General features: G+C 35.9%; 1 protein-coding gene across 1 annotated transcript in view; it reads left to right on the top strand.

Annotated features, from left to right (window-relative positions):
* LOC141300220 (lysine-specific demethylase 4B-like) overlaps positions 1–21,225 on the top strand; it is a 46,147-nt gene extending 24,922 nt beyond the window's left edge. The window contains exons 14-18 of the mRNA XM_073830549.1: positions 5,361–5,546; positions 5,619–5,786; positions 10,029–10,148; positions 11,232–11,324; positions 16,267–21,225. Coding sequence (XP_073686650.1) covers positions 5,361–5,546; positions 5,619–5,786; positions 10,029–10,148; positions 11,232–11,324; positions 16,267–16,611 — 912 coding nt within the window. The 3' untranslated portion in view covers positions 16,612–21,225. The remainder of the gene's footprint in view (positions 1–5,360; positions 5,547–5,618; positions 5,787–10,028; positions 10,149–11,231; positions 11,325–16,266) is intronic.
* Positions 21,226–21,511: the final 286 nt, after the last annotated feature.

Raw genomic sequence — 21,511 nt, 5'->3', positions numbered from 1 at the left:
TTTCTTTCATTCCTTTAGTTTTTTCTTATGTTGTTTCTCTCTTTTTTGTTGGAGTTTTTAGTTTTTCTGTTTTAGTTAATTTGTACATTTTTAGCTTGTTTTTTTTCTTTCCTCTTGTTTTTTTCTTACATTGTTTTTCTCTTTTTTTGTTGGAGTTTTTATATTTTCTGTCTTAGGTAATTCGTAATTTTTTCTCGTTTTTTTTTTCCCATTCCTTTAGTTTTTTTCTTATGTTGTTTTTCTCTTTTTTTTTTGCTGTTTTCTTAGAGTTTTTAGTTTTTCTGTTTTAGTTAATTTATACATTTTTAGCTTGTTTTTTTTTCATTCCTCTTGTTTTTTTCTTACATTGTTTTTCTCTTTTTTGTTGGAGTTTTTATATTTTCTGTTTTAGGTAATTCAATTAATTTTTGCTCGTTTTTTTTCTTAAGTTGTTTTTCTCTTTTGCTGTTTTGTTGCAGTTTTTTGCTTTTTGTTTTAGTTCATTCGTAAATTTTTCGCTCGTTCTTTTTTTAAATTCCTTTAGTTTTTTCCTTACGTTTTTTTTCTTCTTTATTTGCTGTTTTCTTGGAGTTTGTCTGTTTTAGTTCACTCATAAATTTTTCGCTTGTTCGTTTCAGTTGTTTTTTTAATTCCTTTTGTTTTTTCTTGTTTTTATCTTTTTCGCTGTTTTGTTGGTGTTTTTTTACTTTTTCTGTTTTAGTTAATTTGTTTGTTTCATTTGTTTTTTGTTTATTCCAATTTTTTTCATTCATTTTATTATTTTTTTTCTTACATTGTTTTTCTCTCTTTTTTTGCTGTTTTAGAGTTTTTGTACATTTTCTGTTTTAGTTCATTAATAAATTATTCACTTGTTTAATTTGTGTTTTTTTTTTACTTTTTTGTGTTTTGTATTCCTTTGTTTTTTTTATGTTGTTTTTCTTTTTTTTTTGCTGTTTTGTTGTACTTTTTTTCTTAGTTTTATTTCATTTGTAAACGTTTCACTTGTTCGTTTGTTACATTAGTTATTTTCTTACATTGTTTTTCTCTTTTTTGCTATTTTGTTGTAGTTTTCACTTTTTCTGTTTTAGTGCATTTAATTTTTTTTAGCTCGTTTGTTTAATTTGTTTTTTTCATTCCTTGTTTTTTTCTTGCATTGTTTTTCTTTTTCTGCCAATTTGTTGGGTTCTAATTTGGCCGTTTCAGTTCAGAAATTTTGCACTTGTTTGTTTGTTTGTTTGTTTGTTTGTTTGTTTTCCTTTATCTGTTTTAGTTCATTTATAAATTTTTCGGTCGTTCGTTTCAGTTGTTTTTTCATTCCATTAGTTTTTTTTGTTTTTGCTGTTTTTAATACTTTCGTTATTTCTGTTTCATTTCATTTTTTTGTTCATTCTTCAGTTTCATTCATTTTCTACTTTTGTTTTTGTTTGTTCTTGTTTCTTTCCCTCTTTTATTCTTTGTTTCTTCCTGTCATTCTTTTGTTTGTTTTCTATGTAGTTTCGTTCATTTCTTTAGTTCATTTATTGGTATTTTTTTCTACTTTTGTTTAAATTTAATCCATTTTTGCTTTTCCCTTTCATTCTTTTATTTGTTCCGTTCATGCGTTCTCATTCATTCTTCAATATTTTAAATGTTCGGTTCCTGTTTTTGTGATTTCTCTTCAGTTTTTTCATTAATATGCTTAATTTTTCTCTTTTGTTCATTCGTTCCCTTCGTCTTGTTCATTCTTTCACTGTTTCTATAGTCTCTTTTTCCTTTCATTTGGAAGTTCATGTTTTCTTTTGTCGTTTCGCTGTCAGTCTCTCTCTCTTTCTCAGAGGATATGATGCATTATTAATGACGTGGAGTGCCTGAATAATCAGGTGTCGTTCCTCACTGTGCTAAATGAACTGCATTGATTATATAGACAGGTTTCTCCTCCTCCGCCGCACGTCTCAACGCTGCTCAATGCGTCGGCACAAATATACAACCGGAGCCGCTTCAGCTCATGTTGAAATGAAAAACATGCTATAAACCTCTCAAACTATTCATATGTTTACACTCTCAACTTGCAGACGCCAGTAACGAACGAACATCAAACATTTAGTCTCGTTATTTGCACACTTTCACTCTAGAACAAGAAACGCCGTCGTTTTGTAGATTAAAAGCAGGCCGCTTTATCTTCCCGCTCGCCGCCGCACAAAATGGACACCGGCTCTTGATGAATGAATAAATAACTGCCAGCTCGACGCTCGTAAATCACACTTTTCTTTTCTCTTGCCTTGTCCGTTGGCCTGTCCTGCGATCAATCCCCGGCGAATGATAAATCAGAGGCTTTCACCGGCCGATGAAATATTTCCGAGCCGGCGCCGCATCGAAAGGCCGCCGTACATTACGGCCGCTTGGCCACAGGGGGCTGAAATGAAGTATTGACAATTTAATAAAGAATTTTTATTCCTGTCGATATCCCCGTGTGTGTGTGTGCGCACGTTTGGAGACGGTTTATGCGGAAATGGAGGAGAAGAGGAGACACACAGGGAGGAACGGACTCAAAATGTTTCCTTTCGAAGGGATATTAGCAAAAAACTGCTTGTATTTTAAATAAACTCTTTAATGCCACAATATCTGCTCTCTGATTACTGGATTTAAGTCAAAATGGACCATCTTTGTGAACATTTGCTAATAGTAAAGGTTCATCTTTGTAATCTTTCATCAGAGCTGCTGCTGCGCTCTGAAAATGACTTTGGTTTTCAGCTGACACATGGAAATAATGTTAGCCAAAAGCCAAGTAGCAGTTTAGCATTGACTCGTATTCAGCTCAGGTGCCATTTTGGTATGAAATGCCCTTTTTCTTGATCGATAAAATTGCTTTTACTCATTTAATATCTTGTTTGATACTGGATGTCTACTTTTTTGTGCATTTTTGTTCAATCGCTTGGTGTTTCGTTTGTTTTGTTGTTTCTGTTCTCTTTTGTTTCTTGCTTTATTATATTTGGCTGGTCAAGATTTTAGCTGGTTTTAGCTAGTTCTTTACTGAATCAGCTGGTTTTAAGCTGTTTTTTTTTTTTATTAAATTCGCTGGTTTTACTTGGTTTAGTTGGATTTTTTCGTTCATGTTAGCAACATGTTAAATCATTAAAACATGCTAATAACATGCTATAAATATTCTAATTCTATAAACATTCTAGCGATATTCTAGCTAAGTGAAACATGTTAGCAAAATGTTAATTGTGTTAAAACAATTAAAAAAACAACAGCACAAATGAAACAATAAAATGTCATCAATACGTTAGTAACATGTTAATCATGCTAGCCACATGCTAATTGCATTAAAAACATGTTAATCATGTTAAGAAACATGTTAGCAACATGCTAGAATCATGTTAGCAAAATGTTAATACGCTAGAAACATGCTAAGATGCTAATTGCATTAAAAACATGTTGACAACTTTAAATGTTAATTGCATTAGGAAACATGTTAGCTAAATACTTACTGTGTTAAAAGCATGTTAACAACATGCTAACCATGCTAGAAACATGCTAAGATGTTAATTGCATTAAAACGTTAAAAATGTGAAGTGCATTAGGAAACGTTAGCGTAATGTTAATTGCGTTAGGAAAGATGTTAGCAACATGCTGAGCCTGTCAGAAACATGCTAAGATGTTAATTGCATTAAAAACAGGTTGAAAATATGTTAATCATGTTAATAAACATGTTAGCAAACATGGAAAATGCTTACTCTGTTAAAAACTAGTTAGCACTACGCTAACAACATGCTAACCATGCTAGAAAAATGCGAAGATGTTAATTGCATTAAAAACATGTTAACGTTAAAAATGTTAATTGCATTAGGAAACGTTAGAAACATGTTAATCATGTTAGAAACATGTTAGCAAAATGCTAATTGCATTAGCAACATGCTAACATGGTAATTGCACTAAAAACATGTTAACGGTAAAAACATTAATTGCGTTAAGAAACATGTTAGCAAAATGCTACGCATGCTAGAAACATGTTAACAACGCTTGATTGTGTTAAAAAACATGTTAGCAAAATGCCAATCATGCTAGCAACATCGTGACATGCTAATTGCATTAAAACAAGTTTAAAACATGTTAATCACGTTAAGAAACAGGTTAAGTATGCTAGAAACGTTAGCAAATCTTAATTGTGTTAGCATGTTAAACATGTTAGCAAAATATGTTAGCAAAATGCCAGTCATGCTAGCAACATCATGAAATGCTAATTGCATTAAAACAAGTTTAAAACATGTTAATCACGTTAAGAAACAGGTTAAGTATGCTAGAAACGTTAGCAAATCTTAATTGTGTTAGCATGTTAAACATGTTAGCAAAATATGTTAGCAAAATGCCAGTCATGCTAGCAACATCATGACATGCTAATTGCATTAAAACAAGTTTAAAACATGTTAATCACGTTAAGAAACAGGTTAAGTATGCTAGAAAGGTTAGCAAATCTTAATTGTGTTAGCATGTTAAACATGTTAGCAATATGCTAGCAACATAATTGCATAAAAAACACAATCACATTAAGAAACATGTTAACAACGTTCACAAAATGCTACTTCCATTAAAAACATGTTACTTGTGTTAAGAAACATTAGCAACATGCTAAGAAACTTCTTCTAAAAACATTGTTAAAGTCACGTTAATCACTTCAAAAACATGCTAGTAACATTTTAATAATGCTAACAACATGCTAATCGTGTTAAAATTATGGCAACAGCATGGTAGCACCGTGTAAATCGTGTTAAAAACATGTTAGCAACATGTTAAAACATGCTAATCATGCTATCAACATATTAACAATATGCAAATCACATTAAAACAGGCTAATGACATGCTAATCATGCTAAAATTAAGTTAACACGTGAACAACGTCTGTCTTATAAATGCAATCTTTTAAACTTTAAGCTTTTACAGTTGCTTCAAACTTTCAGGATAGGTTTTCTCAAGCCAGCTTCAAAGTTTGATCTCAAACTTTACTCATCTAGTTTGTTTTATTGCTTTGTTCTCCAGTTCTCACTCCATTGTTTTGTTTTGCTTTAGTTTTCTTTCATTTTTTTTCATTACTTTTACTATTTTCTAAAATTCACTCTCTTCGTGAAAGTTTCTGACGTTCTATTATTATTCACACATTAATAAATGTTTACATTTGTAATCTTTTATTGAAAGCAAGCTGCTTCCCTTCTGAAATGGCATTCTTTTTTAACCGTTTACCATCAGCCTAATAGCTATATAGCACTGTCTTGAACTTCCATTTGGCTTAGTCTCCAATGGCCTTTCCTGATGGATAAAATCAATTGAGTACTCTGGAAATGTATCATGTTACAAAGGCTCTAACTGACATTTCATGTTTACGTTTTCTTCGTTACGATTTGCAGAAGTGCGTCTACTGCCACAAGACGACCAAGCAGTTCTTCGGCGCTTGCATCCAGTGCTCATTGGACAACTGCTCCACGTCCTTCCACGTCACCTGCGCCCTCCTCGCCGGAGTAGTCATGAAGCCAGCCGATTGGCCGTACGTGGTGTCCGTCACCTGCCACAAACACAAACAAACCAATCAGAAGGTGCGTAGCCGCTAAACAAGGGATGTCAATACATAAGGTGTTCCTCAAACTGACGCTCTGCCTTGGTTGCAGGTCAAAAACAGCTCGCGTGAGCTTGTTTTGGGTCAGGAGGTCATCGGCAGGAACAGCAACGGATGGTTCTACCGCTGCACCATCACCGGCATCGGCACGCAGAACTACTACGAGGTCAACTTTGACGACGGCTCCTACTGTGACAACGTCTTCCCAGAGAACCTGCTGGTGAGATGCCGAATAGTCACTTTTTAGGGATTTACAATGGATTTTAATTGGTAAAACCACTCTAACATAGAGCCCTTTTGTGCTGTATTGCTTTATAAAATGCATAGTCTTGCTATGCTTTTTTAGCTTTTTTTTGTTATAATGGTTGCCAAGTGGTTATGCAAGCCTATTTCTGCCACTAAATAATAAAAAAAGGTAATTGCGACATTTGTCTTACAATTCTGATAAACTCAGAAAAAACCTATCACATTTCTGACTTAATTTCTTAGAGTTGAGAGTTTATATATGACTAAAGTGAGAATTGTGAGGAAAAAGAGTTGCAAGATATAAACTCACAACTGCGAGGAAAAAAGTCAGAATTGCGAGAAAAAGTCAAAATTGGGAGTAAAAAGTCTGAATTCTGTGGAATAAATTTGCAATTGCAAGAAAAGTCAGATTTGCGAGTAAAAAGTCAGAATTGCGTGATATAAACTCGTATTTGCGAGAAAAAACTCAGAATTGTGAGATATGAACAAAATTGAGAAAAACGTCTGAATTGCATGGTTTAGACTTGAAATTGCAAGAAAAAAAGTCAGAATTGCGAGAAAAAGTCAAAATTGGGAGTAAAAAGTCTGAATTCTGTGGAATAAATTTGCAATTGCAAGAAAAGTCAGAATTGCGAGTAAAAAGTCAGAATTGCGTGATATAAACTCGTATTTGCGAGAAAAAACTCAGAATTGTGAGATATGAACAAAATTGAGAAAAACGTCTGAATTGCATGGTATAGACTTGGAATTGCATGTAAAAAGTCAGAATTGCATGATATAAGCTTGTATTTGCGAGAAAAACGTCCAAATTGTGAGATATAAACAAAATTGCAAGTAAAAAGTCAGAATTGTATGATATAAACCCACAACTGGCAGAAAAAAGTCAGCGCTGCATGATGTAAACTCACAATTTTGAGAAAAATGTCTGAATTGCGAGAAAAAGTCCGAATTGCATGATAAACGTGCAACTGTGAAAAGTCTATATTGCAAGATACAAACAGAATTTAGAGGGAAAAAAAGTCAGTCACAAGATAAAAGTCAAAATTGTGAGTAAAGTCAGAATTTTCTGATATAAACTCACAATTGCAAGGAAAAAGCTTTCAATTGTGAGAGAAAAGCCAGAATTACATGTAAAAAGTCAGAATTATGTGATATAAACTTGGAATTGTAAGAAAAAAGAAGTCAAAATTGCAAGTAAAAAGTCAGAATTGCATGATATAGACATGGAATTGCGAGAAAAATGTCTGAATTCCATGGAATAAACTTGAAATTGCAAGGAAAAATTGCGAGAGAGAAAAAAACTTGTGATATAAACTTGGAATTGCAAGAAAAAAAAGTCAGCGTCGCGAGTAAAAAGTCAGAATTGCGTGATATAAACTCGTATTTGCGAGAAAAACTCAGAATTGTGAGATATGAACAAAATTGAGAAAAACGTCTGAATTGCATGGTATAGACTTGAAATTGCAAGAAAAAAGTCAGAATTGCGAGAAAAAGTCAAAATTGGGAGTAAAAAGTCTGAATTGTGTGATATAAACTCGCGATTGCGAGGAAAAAGTCAGAGTTGTGAGTAGAAAATCTGAATTGCAAGTAAAAAGTCTGAATTTCGTTATGTAAACTTTAAATTGTGAGAAAATAGTCCGAATTGCATGACAAAAATGTGCAATTGTGAAAAAAAGTCAGAATTGTGTGATATAAAATCGCAATTGCAAGGAAAAAGTCTGAATTGCATGATATAGATATGGAATTGCAAGAAAAAGTCAGAATTGGGAGTAAAAAGCCTGAATTCTGTGGAATAAACTTGCAGTTGCAAGAAAAAGTCAGAATTGGGAGTAAAAAGCCTGAATTGCATGATAAACGTGCAACTGCGAAAAGTCTATATTGCAAGATACAAACAGAATTTAGAGGGAAAAAAAGTCAGTCACAAGATAAAAGTCAAAATTGTGAGTAAAGTCAGAATTTTCTGATATAAACTCACAATTGCAAGGAAAAGCTTTCAATTGTGAGAGAAAAGCCAGAATTACATGTAAAAAGTCAGAATTATGTGATATAAACTTGGAATTGTAAGAAAAAAGAAGTCAAAATTGCAAGTAAAAAGTCAGAATTGCATGATATAGACTTGGAATTGCGAGAAAAATGTCTGAATTCCATGGAATAAACTTGAAATTGCAAGGAAAAATTGCGAGAGAGAAAAAAACTTGTGATATAAACTTGGAATTGCAAGAAAAAAAAGTCAGCGTCGCGAGTAAAAAGTCAGAATTGCGTGATATAAACTCGTATTTGCGAGAAAAACTCAGAATTGTGAGATATGAACAAAATTGAGAAAAACGTCTGAATTGCATGGTATAGACTTGAAATTGCAAGAAAAAAGTCAGAATTGCGAGAAAAAGTCAAAATTGGGAGTAAAAAGTCTGAATTCTGTGGAATAAATTTGCAATTGCAAGGAAAGTAAGATGTGCGAGTAAAAAGTCAAAATTTTGTGATATAGACTTGGAATTGCGAGGAAATGTCAGAATTGGGAGTAAAAAGTCTGAATTGTGTGATATAAAATCGCAATTGCAAGGAAAAAGTCTGAATTGCATGATATAGATATGGAATTGCAAGAAAAAGTCAGAATTGGGAGTAAAAAGCCTGAATTCTGTGGAATAAACTTGCAGTTGCAAGAAAAAGTCAGAATTGGGAGTAAAAAGCCTGAATTGCATGATAAACGTGCAACTGCGAAAAGTCTATATTGCAAGATACAAACAGAATTTAGAGGGAAAAAAAGTCAGTCACAAGATAAAAGTCAAAATTGTGAGTAAAGTCAGAATTTTCTGATATAAACTCACAATTGCAAGGAAAAGCTTTCAATTGTGAGAGAAAAGCCAGAATTACATGTAAAAAGTCAGAATTATGTGATATAAACTTGGAATTGTAAGAAAAAAGAAGTCAAAATTGCAAGTAAAAAGTCAGAATTGCATGATATAGACTTGGAATTGCGAGAAAAATGTCTGAATTCCATGGAATAAACTTGAAATTGCAAGGAAAAATTGAGAATTGCATGAAAAAAAAGTCAGCATTGCGAGTAAAAAGTCAGAATTGCGTGATATAAACTCGTATTTGCGAGAAAAAACTCAGAATTGTGAGATATGAACAAAATTGAGAAAAACGTCTGAATTGCATGGTATAGACTTGGAATTGCAAGAAAAAAGTCAGAATTGCGAGAAAAAGTCAAAATTGGGAGTAAAAAGTCCGAATTCTGTGGAATAAATTTGCAATTGCAGGAAAAGTGAGAATTGCGAGTAAAAAGTCAGAATTTTGTGATATAAACTTGGAATTGCAAGAAAAAAAGTCAGAATTGGGAGTAAAAAGTCTGAATTGTGTGATATAAACTCGCGATTGCGAGGAAAAAGTCAGAGTTGTGAGTAGAAAATCTGAATTGCAAGTAAAGTCTGAATTTCGTTATGTAAACTTTAAATTGTGAGAAAATAGTCCGAATTGCATGACAAATGTGCAATTGTGAAAAAAAGTCAGAATTGTGTGATATAAAATCGCAATTGCAAGGAAAAAGTCTGAATTGCATGATATAGATATGGAATTGCAAGAAAAAGTCAGAATTGGGAGTAAAAAGCCTGAATTCTGTGGAATAAACTTGCAGTTGCAAGAAAAAAGTCACAATTGTGAGTAAAAAGCCTGAATTCTGTGGAATAAACTTGCAGTTGCAAGAAAAAAGTCACAATTGTGTGGAAAAAGTCTGAATTGCGTCATGTAAACTTTCAATTGCGAGAAAACAGTCCGAATTGCATAATTTAAACTTGCAATTGTGAGAAAAATTCAGAATTGCGAGTAAAAAGTCAGAATTTTGTGATATAAACTTGCAATTGCAAGAAAAATTTTTGGAATTGCGTGTAAAAAGTCAGAATTGCGTAATATAAACTAGCAAATTGCGAGGAAAAAAGTCAGAATTGTAAGTTGCAATTACCTTTTCTTTTTTTTTCTCTTTTTTTTTTATTCAGTGGTGGAAAAGGGATTTCCATACTTCTGCACATTTATTTGGCTCATCCAATGAAGTTCTTGAAATTTTGGCATCTTATAGCTTATTGATGTCTAAAATGCATAGTTCTAGCTCTGGATGCTAATTGGTTAAAAACTAGATCGGCTAAATCTGCCTGTAGGCTTTTATGGTTCCCAGTTAGCTTTAGCTGTCAGTTTGATCCATCATCTCTGATTTCTATCTCAGAGTCACGACTGCCTGAGGAACGGCCCTCCAGAACTGGGCGAACTCGTGGTGGTCAAGACACTCGACGGACGGGTTCTCAATGCGTCTTATATCAAGGAGCACGTCCACCGATACTACCAGGTAATTGTGATTTCTTACATTTTTAATTGTATTTATTCATCCCCCATTTTACAAGTTAATTGTATTATTACTGTTTTTATTATATATAATTATTATATAGTTAAACTAGTATTGACCCTCAATTTTTAGGTCTAGAACCTAAATCTTTAAGTCAACTTTCTTGTACTTCCCAGCCCTATCCGAGTGTTTCAGGAGTCCCACATTTGGTGCAAAGTTTGCTTTCCTCATACACAGAGGAGCCGCGGACATATTGAGCAGAAGGGAGGCGAGATTAATGGGAAAATGAGAAAACTAGGCAGATGTGGCGCATAGGGGATTTATGGAGTCTGTAGATGAAGCTTATGAGGTGTGATGGACCGCAGACGGCAAGAGTAGACCGCCATTCATCTGCTGTTTCACTAACATGTGCCACTCCGTCACAGGAAGTGATGCTGTGTTCTTGTGCAGCGATAGGCCACTGTTTTGATTTTCATTTGGGTCACATTAGAATGGAAAAGTGACTCAGAAAACTACCGGAAAGCTTAATTTTGGCTTACCAAACTATGTTAATACATTGTTTGACACATTGGATGAACTAGTTTCGCTTCACGTCAGATTCTTTCTCTTTAACCCCCCCCCCCCCACACACACACACACACACACACACACACACACACACACACACAGAGTGTTTCATTGCTCAGCTGAACTCTTGAGAAACTCTGTCAGCATTAACGAAGCGCTTGATTTTCTCCTCTGCCACAAGACTCCATTATTTATCAGATCCGTGTGAGTTCCGGAACTCGTAACAAGCGCCGCTCGCTTTCATGACGTCACTTTTACCTTTGCTAGACGCGGCAAACGCTCTCCCACCCGCCGCGGGCGATCTGTTACTGGATGTCTGTAAGTCTGACAGGTCTTGAAGCCGTTGGGAATTGATCTGGAATAGAGTGTTGATTGCAAACTGGTTGAAAGTTTGCAGCTTGTTAGGTAGTTGCTGGATGCTCCTCCATTCTGCTCTTCCAGAGTGTTACAAAAACGGTCGCTGAGCAAACTGACAAAAAAAGGATTGGAGGCGTCTAAACGGCCTGTATTTCTTTCTAGGTGGAGTTTCAGGACGAGACGCAGATCTTGCTGAAGCGCAGCGAGATTCACTCACTGAACCAAGAGCTGCCCAAGAGGGTCATGTCTCGTCTGGTAAGTGGTTTTATTTCCTTTGGGGCGAGTAGTGTATGTTTCTACACACAGAATTGACACTTTTGACAGCAATTTTGACTTTTCCTCTCAAAATTGCAAGATATAAACTCAGAAGTCTGTCACATTTCTGAATTTCTCAGAATTGTGAATCTATATCTGCACTATTCTGACTTTATAACATAGTTGCGAGTTATGATATAAATTTGCAGTTGCAAGAAAAAAAGTCAAGATTTGCAAGAAAAAAAAGTTGCGAGATATAAACTCGCAATTATGAAAAAGGTTAGAATTGTGAGGAAAAAGTCTGAATTGCATAATATGACTTGCAATTGCAAAAAAAAAAAAAAGATTTGCGAGTAAAGGTAGTTGCGAGATATAAACACAGAATTGAGGAAAAAAATCTGCACGATATAAACTCGCAATTGCCAGAAAAGTTAACATTGGGTGATGTAAATTTTCATTTGCCAGAAAAATACAAATTGTGTGATATAAACTTGAATTTGCAAGAAAATATTGCGTGCTATAAACTCACAATTGTCAGAATTGCGTGATATTAACTCGCAATTGCGAGAAAAATTTGAACTTTGTGATATTTTGTGTGATATAAACTCACATTTGCCAGAAAAAAGTCAGAATTATGTGATATAAACTCACAATTGCCAGAATTGCATGTAGAACTGGTGATATAATCTTGCATTTACCAGAAAGTTTGCGTGATATAAACTCGCATTTGCCAGAATTGCGTGATATAAACTCGCATTTGCCAGAATTGCATGATATAAACTCACAATTGCGAGAAAAGTCAGAATTGTGTGATATAAACTTGCAATTGCGAGAAAAGTCAGAATTGCACAATATAAACTTGAATTTGCAAGAAAATATTGCGTGATATAAACTCACAATTGCCAGAATTGCATGATATAAACTCACAATTGCGAGAAAAGTCAGAATTGTGTGATATAAACTTGCAATTGCGAGAAAAGTCAGAATTGCACAATATAAACTTGAATTTGCAAGAAAATATTGCGTTATATAAACTCGCATTTGCCAGAATTGCATGATATAAACTCACAATTGCGAGAAAAGTCAGAATTGTGTGATATAAACTCGCATTATCCAGAATTGTGTGATATAAACTCGCATTATCCAGAATTGTGTGATATAAACTTGCAATTGCGAGAAAAGTCAGAATTGCACAATATAAACTTGAATTTGCAAGAAAATATTGCGTGATATAAACTCACAATTGCCAGAATTGCATGATATAAACTCACAATTGCGAGAAAAGTCAGAATTGTGTGATATAAACTTGCAATTGCGAGAAAAGTCAGAATTGCACAATATAAACTTGAATTTGCAAGAAAATATTGCGTGATATAAACTCGCATTTGCCAGAATTGCATGATATAAACTCACAATTGCGAGAAAAGTCAGAATTGTGTGATATAAACTCGCATTATCCAGAATTGTGTGATATAAACTTGCAATTGCGAGAAAAGTCAGAATTGCACAATATAAACTTGAATTTGCAAGAAAATATTGCGTGATATAAACTCACAATTGCCATACAAGTTAGATTTGCGTGATGTTAACTTGCATTTTCAAGAAGTAGAACTGGTGATATAATCTTGCATTTACCAGAAAGTTAGAATTGCGTGATATAAACTCGCATTTGCCAGAATTGCGTGATATAAACTCGCATTTGCCAGAATTGCGTGATATAAACTCGCATTTGCCAGAATTGCATGATATAAACTCACAATTGCGAGAAAAGTCAGAATTGTGTGATATAAACTTGCAATTGCGAGAAAAGTCGGAATTGCACAATATAAACTTGAATTTGCAAGAAAATATTGCGTGATATAAACTCACAATTGCCATACAAGTCAGATTTGCGTAATGTTAACTTGCATTTTCAAGAAGTAGAACTGGTGATATAATCTTGCATTTAGCAGAAAGTTAGAATTGCGTGATATAAACTCACAATTGCGAGAAAAGTCAGAATTGTGTGATATAAACTCGCATTATTCAGAATTGCATGATATAAACTTGCAATTTTGAGAAAAGTCCAAATTGTGCGATATAAACTCACAATTGCAAGAAAAGTCAGAATTGTGTGATGTAAACTCGCATTTGCCAGAATTGCATGATATAAACTCGCAATTGTGAGAAGTCAGAATTGCACAATATAAACTTGAATTTGCAAGAAAATATTGCATGCTATAAACTCACAACAAGCCAGAAAAGTCAGATTTGTGTGATATTAACTTGCATTTTCCAGAAGTAGAATTGGTGATATAATCTTGCATTTACCAGAAAGTTAGAATTGCGTGATATAAACGTGAATTTGCAAGAAAATATTGGGTGCTATAAACTCACAATTGCCAGAAAAGTCAGAATTGTGTGATATTAACTCGCAAAGAGAAAAATCATAACTGCGTGATATAAACTTGCAATTATGAGAAAAGTTAGAATTGCGTGATATAAACTCGCATTTGCCAAAAAAAACCTCATAATTTAGAGGAAAAAGGTCAAAATTGCATGAAATTAACTTGCCTTTGTCATAAAAAGTTGCGTGATATAAACTCACATTTGCCACAAAAGAAATCAGAATTGTGCGGAAAAATAGTCAGGATTATGTGATTAAAAACTTGTAATTGCAAGAAAAGTAAGAATTGCGTGATATACCCCTGGTTTCACAGACTAGGTTTAAGACCAGTACCAGACTAAAATGTGAGTCTGAGCTGTTTCAGCTGAAAGAAACTTACACTTACTGATCTTAAAATATATCATTGTTAAATATACACTATAGTCTCAAGATGCACACCAGTCATGTTTTTTTTCTAAGGCACGTTTATAAAAATTACTTAAATGTCCTAATTGAACTATGGCCTAATCCTGGCTTAGTCTAAGTCCTGTCTAAGAAACCAGGCCATAAACTCGCAATTGCCAGAAAAGCCAGAATTGCATGACATAAACTTGCTTTTGTCATAGAAAGTTATAATTGCGTGATATAAACTCACAATTGCGAGAAAAGTCGTAATTGTGCAATATAAACTCATATTTTCCAGAAGTAGACTTGATATAATCTTGCATTTACCAGAAAGTTAGAATTGCGCAATATAAACTTTTATTTGCAAGAAAATATTGCATGCTATAAACTCACAATTGCCAGAAAAGTCAGAATTGTACGATATAAACTCACAATTGCCAGAAAAGTCAGAATTGTGCGATATAAACTCACAATTGCCAGAAAAGTCAGAATTGTGCGATATAAACTCACAATTGCCAGAAAAGTCAGAATTGTGCGATATAAACTCACAATTGCCAGAAAAGTCAGAATTGTACGATATAAACTCACAATTGCCAGAAAAGTCAGAATTGTGCGATATAAACTCACAATTGCCAGAAAAGTCAGAATTGTGCGATATAAACTCACAATTGCCAGAAAAGTCAGAATTGTGCGATATAAACTCACAATTGCCAGAAAAGTCAGAATTGTGCGATATAAACTCACAATTGCCAGAAAAGTCAGAATTGTACGATATAAACTCACAATTGCCAGAAAAGTCAGAATTGTGCGATATAAACTCACAATTGCCAGAAAAGTCAGAATTGTGCGATATAAACTCACAATTGCCAGAAAAGTCAGAATTGTGCGATATAAACTCACAATTGCCAGAAAAGTCAGAATTGTACGATATAAACTCACAATTGCCAGAAAAGTCAGAATTGTGCGATATAAACTCACAATTGCCAGAAAAGTCAGAATTGTGCGATATAAACTCACAATTGCCAGAAAAGTCAGAATTGTACGATATAAACTCACAATTGCCAGAAAAGTCAGAATTGTACGATATAAACTCACAATTGCCAGAAAAGTCAGAATTGTACGATATAAACTCACAATTGCCAGAAAAGTCAGAATTGTGCGATATAAACTCACAATTGCCAGAAAAGTCAGAATTGTACGATATAAACTCACAATTGCCAGAAAAGTCAGAATTGTGCGATATAAACTCACAATTGCCAGAAAAGTCAGAATTGTACGATATAAACTCACAATTGCCAGAAAAGTCAGAATTGTGCGATATAAACTCACAATTGCCAGAAAAGTCAGAATTGCATGAAATAAACTTGCATTTGCCAGAAAAAAATAATATGTGGAAAAAAAGTCAGGATTATGTGGTTAAAAACTTGTAATTGTGAGAGAAGTCAGAATTGTGTAAGATAAACTGGCATTATCCAGAAAAAAGTAAGAATTGCGTGATATACCCCCGGTTTCACAGGTTAAGCTTAAGCCTAGTCCCAGACTAAAATGTAAGTCTGAGCCATTTTAACTGAAAGAAACTTGCACTTACTGATCTTAAAATATATCATTGCCTTTGTTTTGTCTCAAGATGCACACCAGTCATGTTTTTTTCCTAAGGCATGTTTATAAAAATTACTTAAATGTCCTAATTGAACAATGGCCTATTCCTGGCTTAGTCTAAACCCTGTCTGGGCCAGGCCATAAACTCGAAATTGCCAGAAAAGCCAGAATTGCATTACATAAACTTGAGATTGCCAAAAAAAAATCTGAATTATGTAATATAAACTTGCAGTTGCCTGAAAAGCCAGAATTGCGTGACATTAACTTGCGATTGGCAGAAAAAGCCAGAATTGCGTGACATTAACTTGCAATTGCCAGAAAAACAGTCAGATCTTACTGAAGCACAGCGAGATTCTCTCTCTGAACCAAGAGCTGCCCAAGAGGGTCATGTCTCATCTGGTAAGCACTTTGATTGGCTTCAGGCCAAGTGCTGTATGTTTCTGCACACAGATTTTATTAATGTAAAGTCAAAGTGTAGGTTTAACACTTTACGGCTTTTGTGAGTTGTCAAACCAGAAGGTTTTTCGAGAGTTCAGATTGTTGTTGCTAAACGTCTTTTTTTCTTCTCAACAGGCAACTGTGAACCAACAGCAACCTCAGGCGCAACCGTCAGACGAACCTCTAGCGGCGAAACGCCCACGTCTGCCGACCCCGCCGCCTACGTTAGCCATCGAGCCCTCGGCGCTACCTCCAGAAATAGTGACCGCTTTCCTGCCCTCTAGTATTACTTCGAACACCAGCACTGCCCCTTGCCTGCTTCCTTCCGCTTCACTTCCTGTTTCAGCACCCACACTTCCTGCCCCGGAACCCAGCGAGAGTTACACCCACAGCTCCAGCTACATAGCCTACATGGAGTCTCTCCTTAACTCGGACTTTCCTCCAGAAGAGGGCGATCAAGGCGTCGAGCCGATGTATTGAAGCGCCTCCGCGCTCTACCATCTGTTCGCCGACGCTTCGTACGGACTTTTGATTCATCCACTGCATGTCTTTGTTTCATTTATTCGCTGTCGTGCTGATCCGAGTCTCCCACCCGTGAACGGTGCGCGTGGGACGCATGTGTGTCATTATAGACTGAAGCCGAAGCGGGCCCAGTACATAGCCTTGTGGGACGCCGCACTCTTCCGACCCTTCCCGCGATCCTTCGCTCCGGTTCTTTTGAGCCGCCATACGTTTTCAGATGGGATAATCATCCACTGTATGTGCTGTTTACTTTATACCTAAATTTTTTTCTCTAACGAGCGCTGAATATTTTTCTAACTCGAGCCAAAATATCATGCTACCCGGTCACTGAACAAATACACAGTCTATATCTGTACAGTTTCAGGTATTTTTCTCTCTACTCAAGTGTTCGGGGGGGGTCACAGGAAGAGTTTTAGTCGGGGCTTGTGGGATTTAACAAGTATTTAAATGTCTTTTGTCACATAGATTTAATATTTGTATAAAGAAAATCACAATTATGGCAGCATCGGAAGCTACAGTTTTCAGTTAGCGTACACATCCGTGTTACGATAGATTTGCGCGTCTTCATGTATTCTTCTATAATCGACGATAATGTTTTTCAGCGCCAGAGGATTTGTTTTTGTAGCATACTTGGTAGACGTTGATATTGAATACTATTCACCCTGTCTGTTTTTTATTATGATTACCGTTGTTGTTATGATTTTTATTTTTATTGATTTTTATTTTGGTGAATCTTTGCAAGATGAAAAAAAAAAAAGAGGAAGTTGAATTTATCATTTTTATTCAAGAGGTTGAAGTGGCGTACATTTAAGCGTATAGTCATAGGTGATGTTAAACAGATGCGCAATCCGCCTTCTCAAGGTGCTATAGAGGTCTTAGACTACTGAGGGGCGATCCGGGTCACGTGACCCACTATGAGGTGTACATACTAGACGTCCTGTTTGCGAATTGGAAAAAAAATTTCATCAGTGTAACTTCTAGTCTTATCAAATGCCATGTCACATTCAAATAAAGGGTCTGATTGTCGCTTCGGATTTGTTTTCTTCTTTTTATTGTTTGCCCATTCTTGTTGTTTTGTCTTATGACATGAGCGATTATCGATTACCTTCACTGGTACGATTCCTTCACTGGTGATTTTCATCTAAATAATTCAGAAACAAACACTCGAGTGAAGCCAAAGTGGAGCCAGTACATCCCTGTTAAAAAAGAAATTAGAAATAAAAGATTTGCAAACATGCTCCTGAGCTGAATCAAATGATTTGCAAACCTGCTCCAAAGTCCCGATTTGAATTAATGATACGTGATCAGCACTCCAAAGTTCTGATTTCCAATCTGAATCAAAGGAATCATCGTTTATGCTCCAAAGTTTTGATTCCCAATCTGAATCAACTGATTCATGATCCGCGCTCTGAAGTTCATATCAAATTAAATGATTCACGATCCGAGCTCCGCAGTTCCTATCTAAATTAAATGACTCGCTATCTACACTCCTAGTTCCGATCCAAATCAGATTATTTGCGAAACCGCTCCAGTTCTGACCTACCCCAAATGACACAAGAAACCGCTCAGGTTATCGATTGGCACGCCTCCTTCACTGGTACTTGTGCGATTTTTCAGCGAAATAATCTGGAAACAAACACTCGGATGAAGCCAAAATGAACCCAGTACAGAGCCTTGGGGGATGCCGCACTCTTCCGACCTTTGAATTTGAATCAATGATACGTGATCCACGCTTCGAAGTTCCGATTCCCGATCTAAATGAAAAGATTCACAATCGGCTCTCCAAAGTCTTGATTCCCAATCTGAATCAACTCATTCACGATCCACACTTCGAAGTTCTGATCAAATTAAACGATTCACGATCCATGCTCCACAGTTCTGATCTAAATCAAATAAGGCAGTTTTTGTCAGATTTCATTGCTGATTTCAAAAATGAAATTTAATCATATGCTTGGTGAACAGTTTTGGAGAATTTGATGTTTCCCCATTCAAAGAGATAGGAGCTGCACTTGCATGCCTGAGAGGCGTTTCAAAGACGACTGCCGAGTGACATGACTTGCCTTTGACTTTGAACGGACCCAGTACAGAGCCTTGGGGGAAGCCGCACTCTTCCAACCCTTCCCACAATCCGTTAAAAAATAAATTAGAAAAGATTTGCCAATCTGCTCCTGATCTGAATCAAATAATTTGATTGGCACACCACCTTCACAGGTACTTGTGCGATTTTCAGCTAAATAATTTGGAATCAATCATTTGTGATCCGCGCTTCAAAGTTCAGATTCTTGATCTGAATCAAATGATCCACAATCTGCGCTCCAAAGTCTCGATTTCCAATCTAAATCTAATGATTCACGGTCCACGCTCCTAAGTTCAGATCTTAATCAAATGAATAATGAAACCGGTCCAAAGTTCAGATCTAAATCAAATTATTTGTGTTCTGAGCTTCTGATCTGAATCAAACGATTTGCGAAACCACACTGAAGTTCCAATCTAAACCAAATGATTTGCTATCTGCGCTTCTAGTTCTGATCTAAATCAAAGGATTCATGAAACTGCTCTGATTATCGGTCGGCATGCTTCTTTCACTGAGTACTTGTGCGATTTTCATCTTAATAATTCGGAAACAAACACTTGGATCAAGCCAAAATGTACCCAGTACAGAGCCGCACTCTTCCGACCCTTCCCACAATCCCTGTTAAAAAGAAGAAATCAGGGAAAAAAAGGTTAGAAAACCCGCTCCTGATCTGAATCAAATGATTCGCAAAACCACTTCAAAGTCCCAATCTGAATCAATGATTCATGATCCGCACTCCGAAGGTCCAATTCCCGATCTGAATCAAAGGATTCCCAATCTGCGCCCCGAAGTTCCGATCTAAATCAAATGTTTAGCTATTCATGCTCCTAGTTCCGATCTAAATCAAATGATTCGCAAAACCGTTCTGATAATCGATCGACACGCCTCCTTCACTGGTACTTGTGCAATTTTTGTCTAAATAATTTGGAAACAAACACTCGGATCAAGCCAAAACAGACCCAGTACAGAGCCCTTGGGGATGCCACACTCTTCCCACAATTCCAGTTTAAAAAAAAAAGAAATCAGAAAAAAAAGATTTGCGAACCTGCTCCTGTTCTAAATCAAATGATTTGCATTCTGAACTTCTGATCTGAATCAAATGCTTTACGAATCCGCTCCGAAGTCCCGATCTAAATCAATGATTTGTGATCCAGGCTCCGAAGTTCCGATTCCTGACCTGAATCAAATGATTCACGATCCGTACTCCGAAGTTCCGTTTAAATGAAATGACTCACGATCCACACTCCAAACTTCCAATCTAAATCAAATGATTTGCGAAACCACTTCAGTTCCGATCTAAATCAAATGATTTGCGTTCTGAACTTCTGATCTGAATCAAATGATTCGCAAAACTGCTCTGAACTTCTGACCTAAATAAAATGATTTGCTATCCATGCTCCTAGTTCCAATCTAAATCAAATTATTTGTGAAACCGCTCTGATTATTGGCACACACCTCCTTCACTGGTACTTGTGCAATTTTCCCCTAAATAATTCGGAAACAAACAGTCAGATAAAGCCAAAACGGACCCAGTACGGAGCCTTGGGGGATGCCGCACTCTTCCGACCCTTCCCACAATCTCTGTTAAAAAAAAAAGAAATCAGAAAAAAAAAAACCCTGCTCAGAATCAAATGATTTGCGAACCCGCTTCGAAGTCCCGATCTGAATCAATGATTCGTGATCTGCACTCTAAAGTTCCAATTTCCGATCTGAATCAATTGATTCACAATCCGTGCTTCGAAGTTCCGATCAAATTAAATGACTCGTGATCCGCACTTCGAACTTCCAGTCTTAATCAAATGATTCGGGAAACCACTCTAAAGTTCCAATCTAAATCAAATGATTTGCATTCTGAACTTCTGATCTGAATCAAATGAGTCGCCAAACCACTCCTAGTTCTAATCTAAATCAAATGATTCGCAAAACCACTTCAGTTCAGATCTAAATCAAATAATTTGTAAAACCGCTCAGATTATCAATCGGCACACCTCCTTCACTGGTACTTGTGTGATTTTTTTCCCCTAAATAATTTGGAAACAAACATTTGGAGCAAGCCAAAATGGTACAGAGTACAGAGCCTTGGGGAAAGCCGCGCTCTTCCGACCCTAAACCGAAAGAGCCACCACACATATTCGGATGGAATTATCATTAACTTTAGCATGCCAAAGATTTTGGAGAATTGTTTAAAATGCAGGATAATTTAATGCGAGAAAAGTCCCCAAATGAAGTTACCTTGTCAGTGCCAGCGTTCTCATCTCAACGCCGTTTGTTGTTTTCCGCCCGCCAGTGACGCCTACGGCCGCTCCGACACTAGACACAGTGTGTCGATGGCATTTGTACTCCTCTGTTCCTGGGGTTTCTGCTTTGCATTAACGGAAACGTCACGAGAGGCAGGTATAATGAAATAACCCACCACAGCTTGCATACTGTTGATGGCAAATGTTTATCTGTGCAGAAGTACTAGGAAAGATTCTAATAAAATGTGAAGTGAAACTGTGCTTTGTGTTTGACTGTGTTTATTCCTCTGGGAAAGCAATGAAATGCCTGGTTTAAATAAAACCCATAAAAAGAACAAAATGTATAGTGTCGACTTTATTTATTTTTCTCGAAAATATTTAATTGGCTAGGTTTTGTGTGTAGTGATATCCAATTTGTGAGCAAATTATGTTTTTGAATTGGTTTTTACAATGAATCACTTGACCCAGTTTACAAATTGCCTGCTTTCCCCAAATTAAGTCAAAATGGTTCTTCAAATCCTTATCCAGTAATCACAAACGATTGTAA

Source organism: Garra rufa, chromosome 24 (genome assembly GCF_049309525.1).
Source record: "Garra rufa chromosome 24, GarRuf1.0, whole genome shotgun sequence".
Classification (NCBI taxonomy): Eukaryota; Metazoa; Chordata; class Actinopteri; order Cypriniformes; family Cyprinidae; genus Garra; species Garra rufa.
This window is presented reverse-complemented; position numbering and strand designations above follow the sequence as displayed.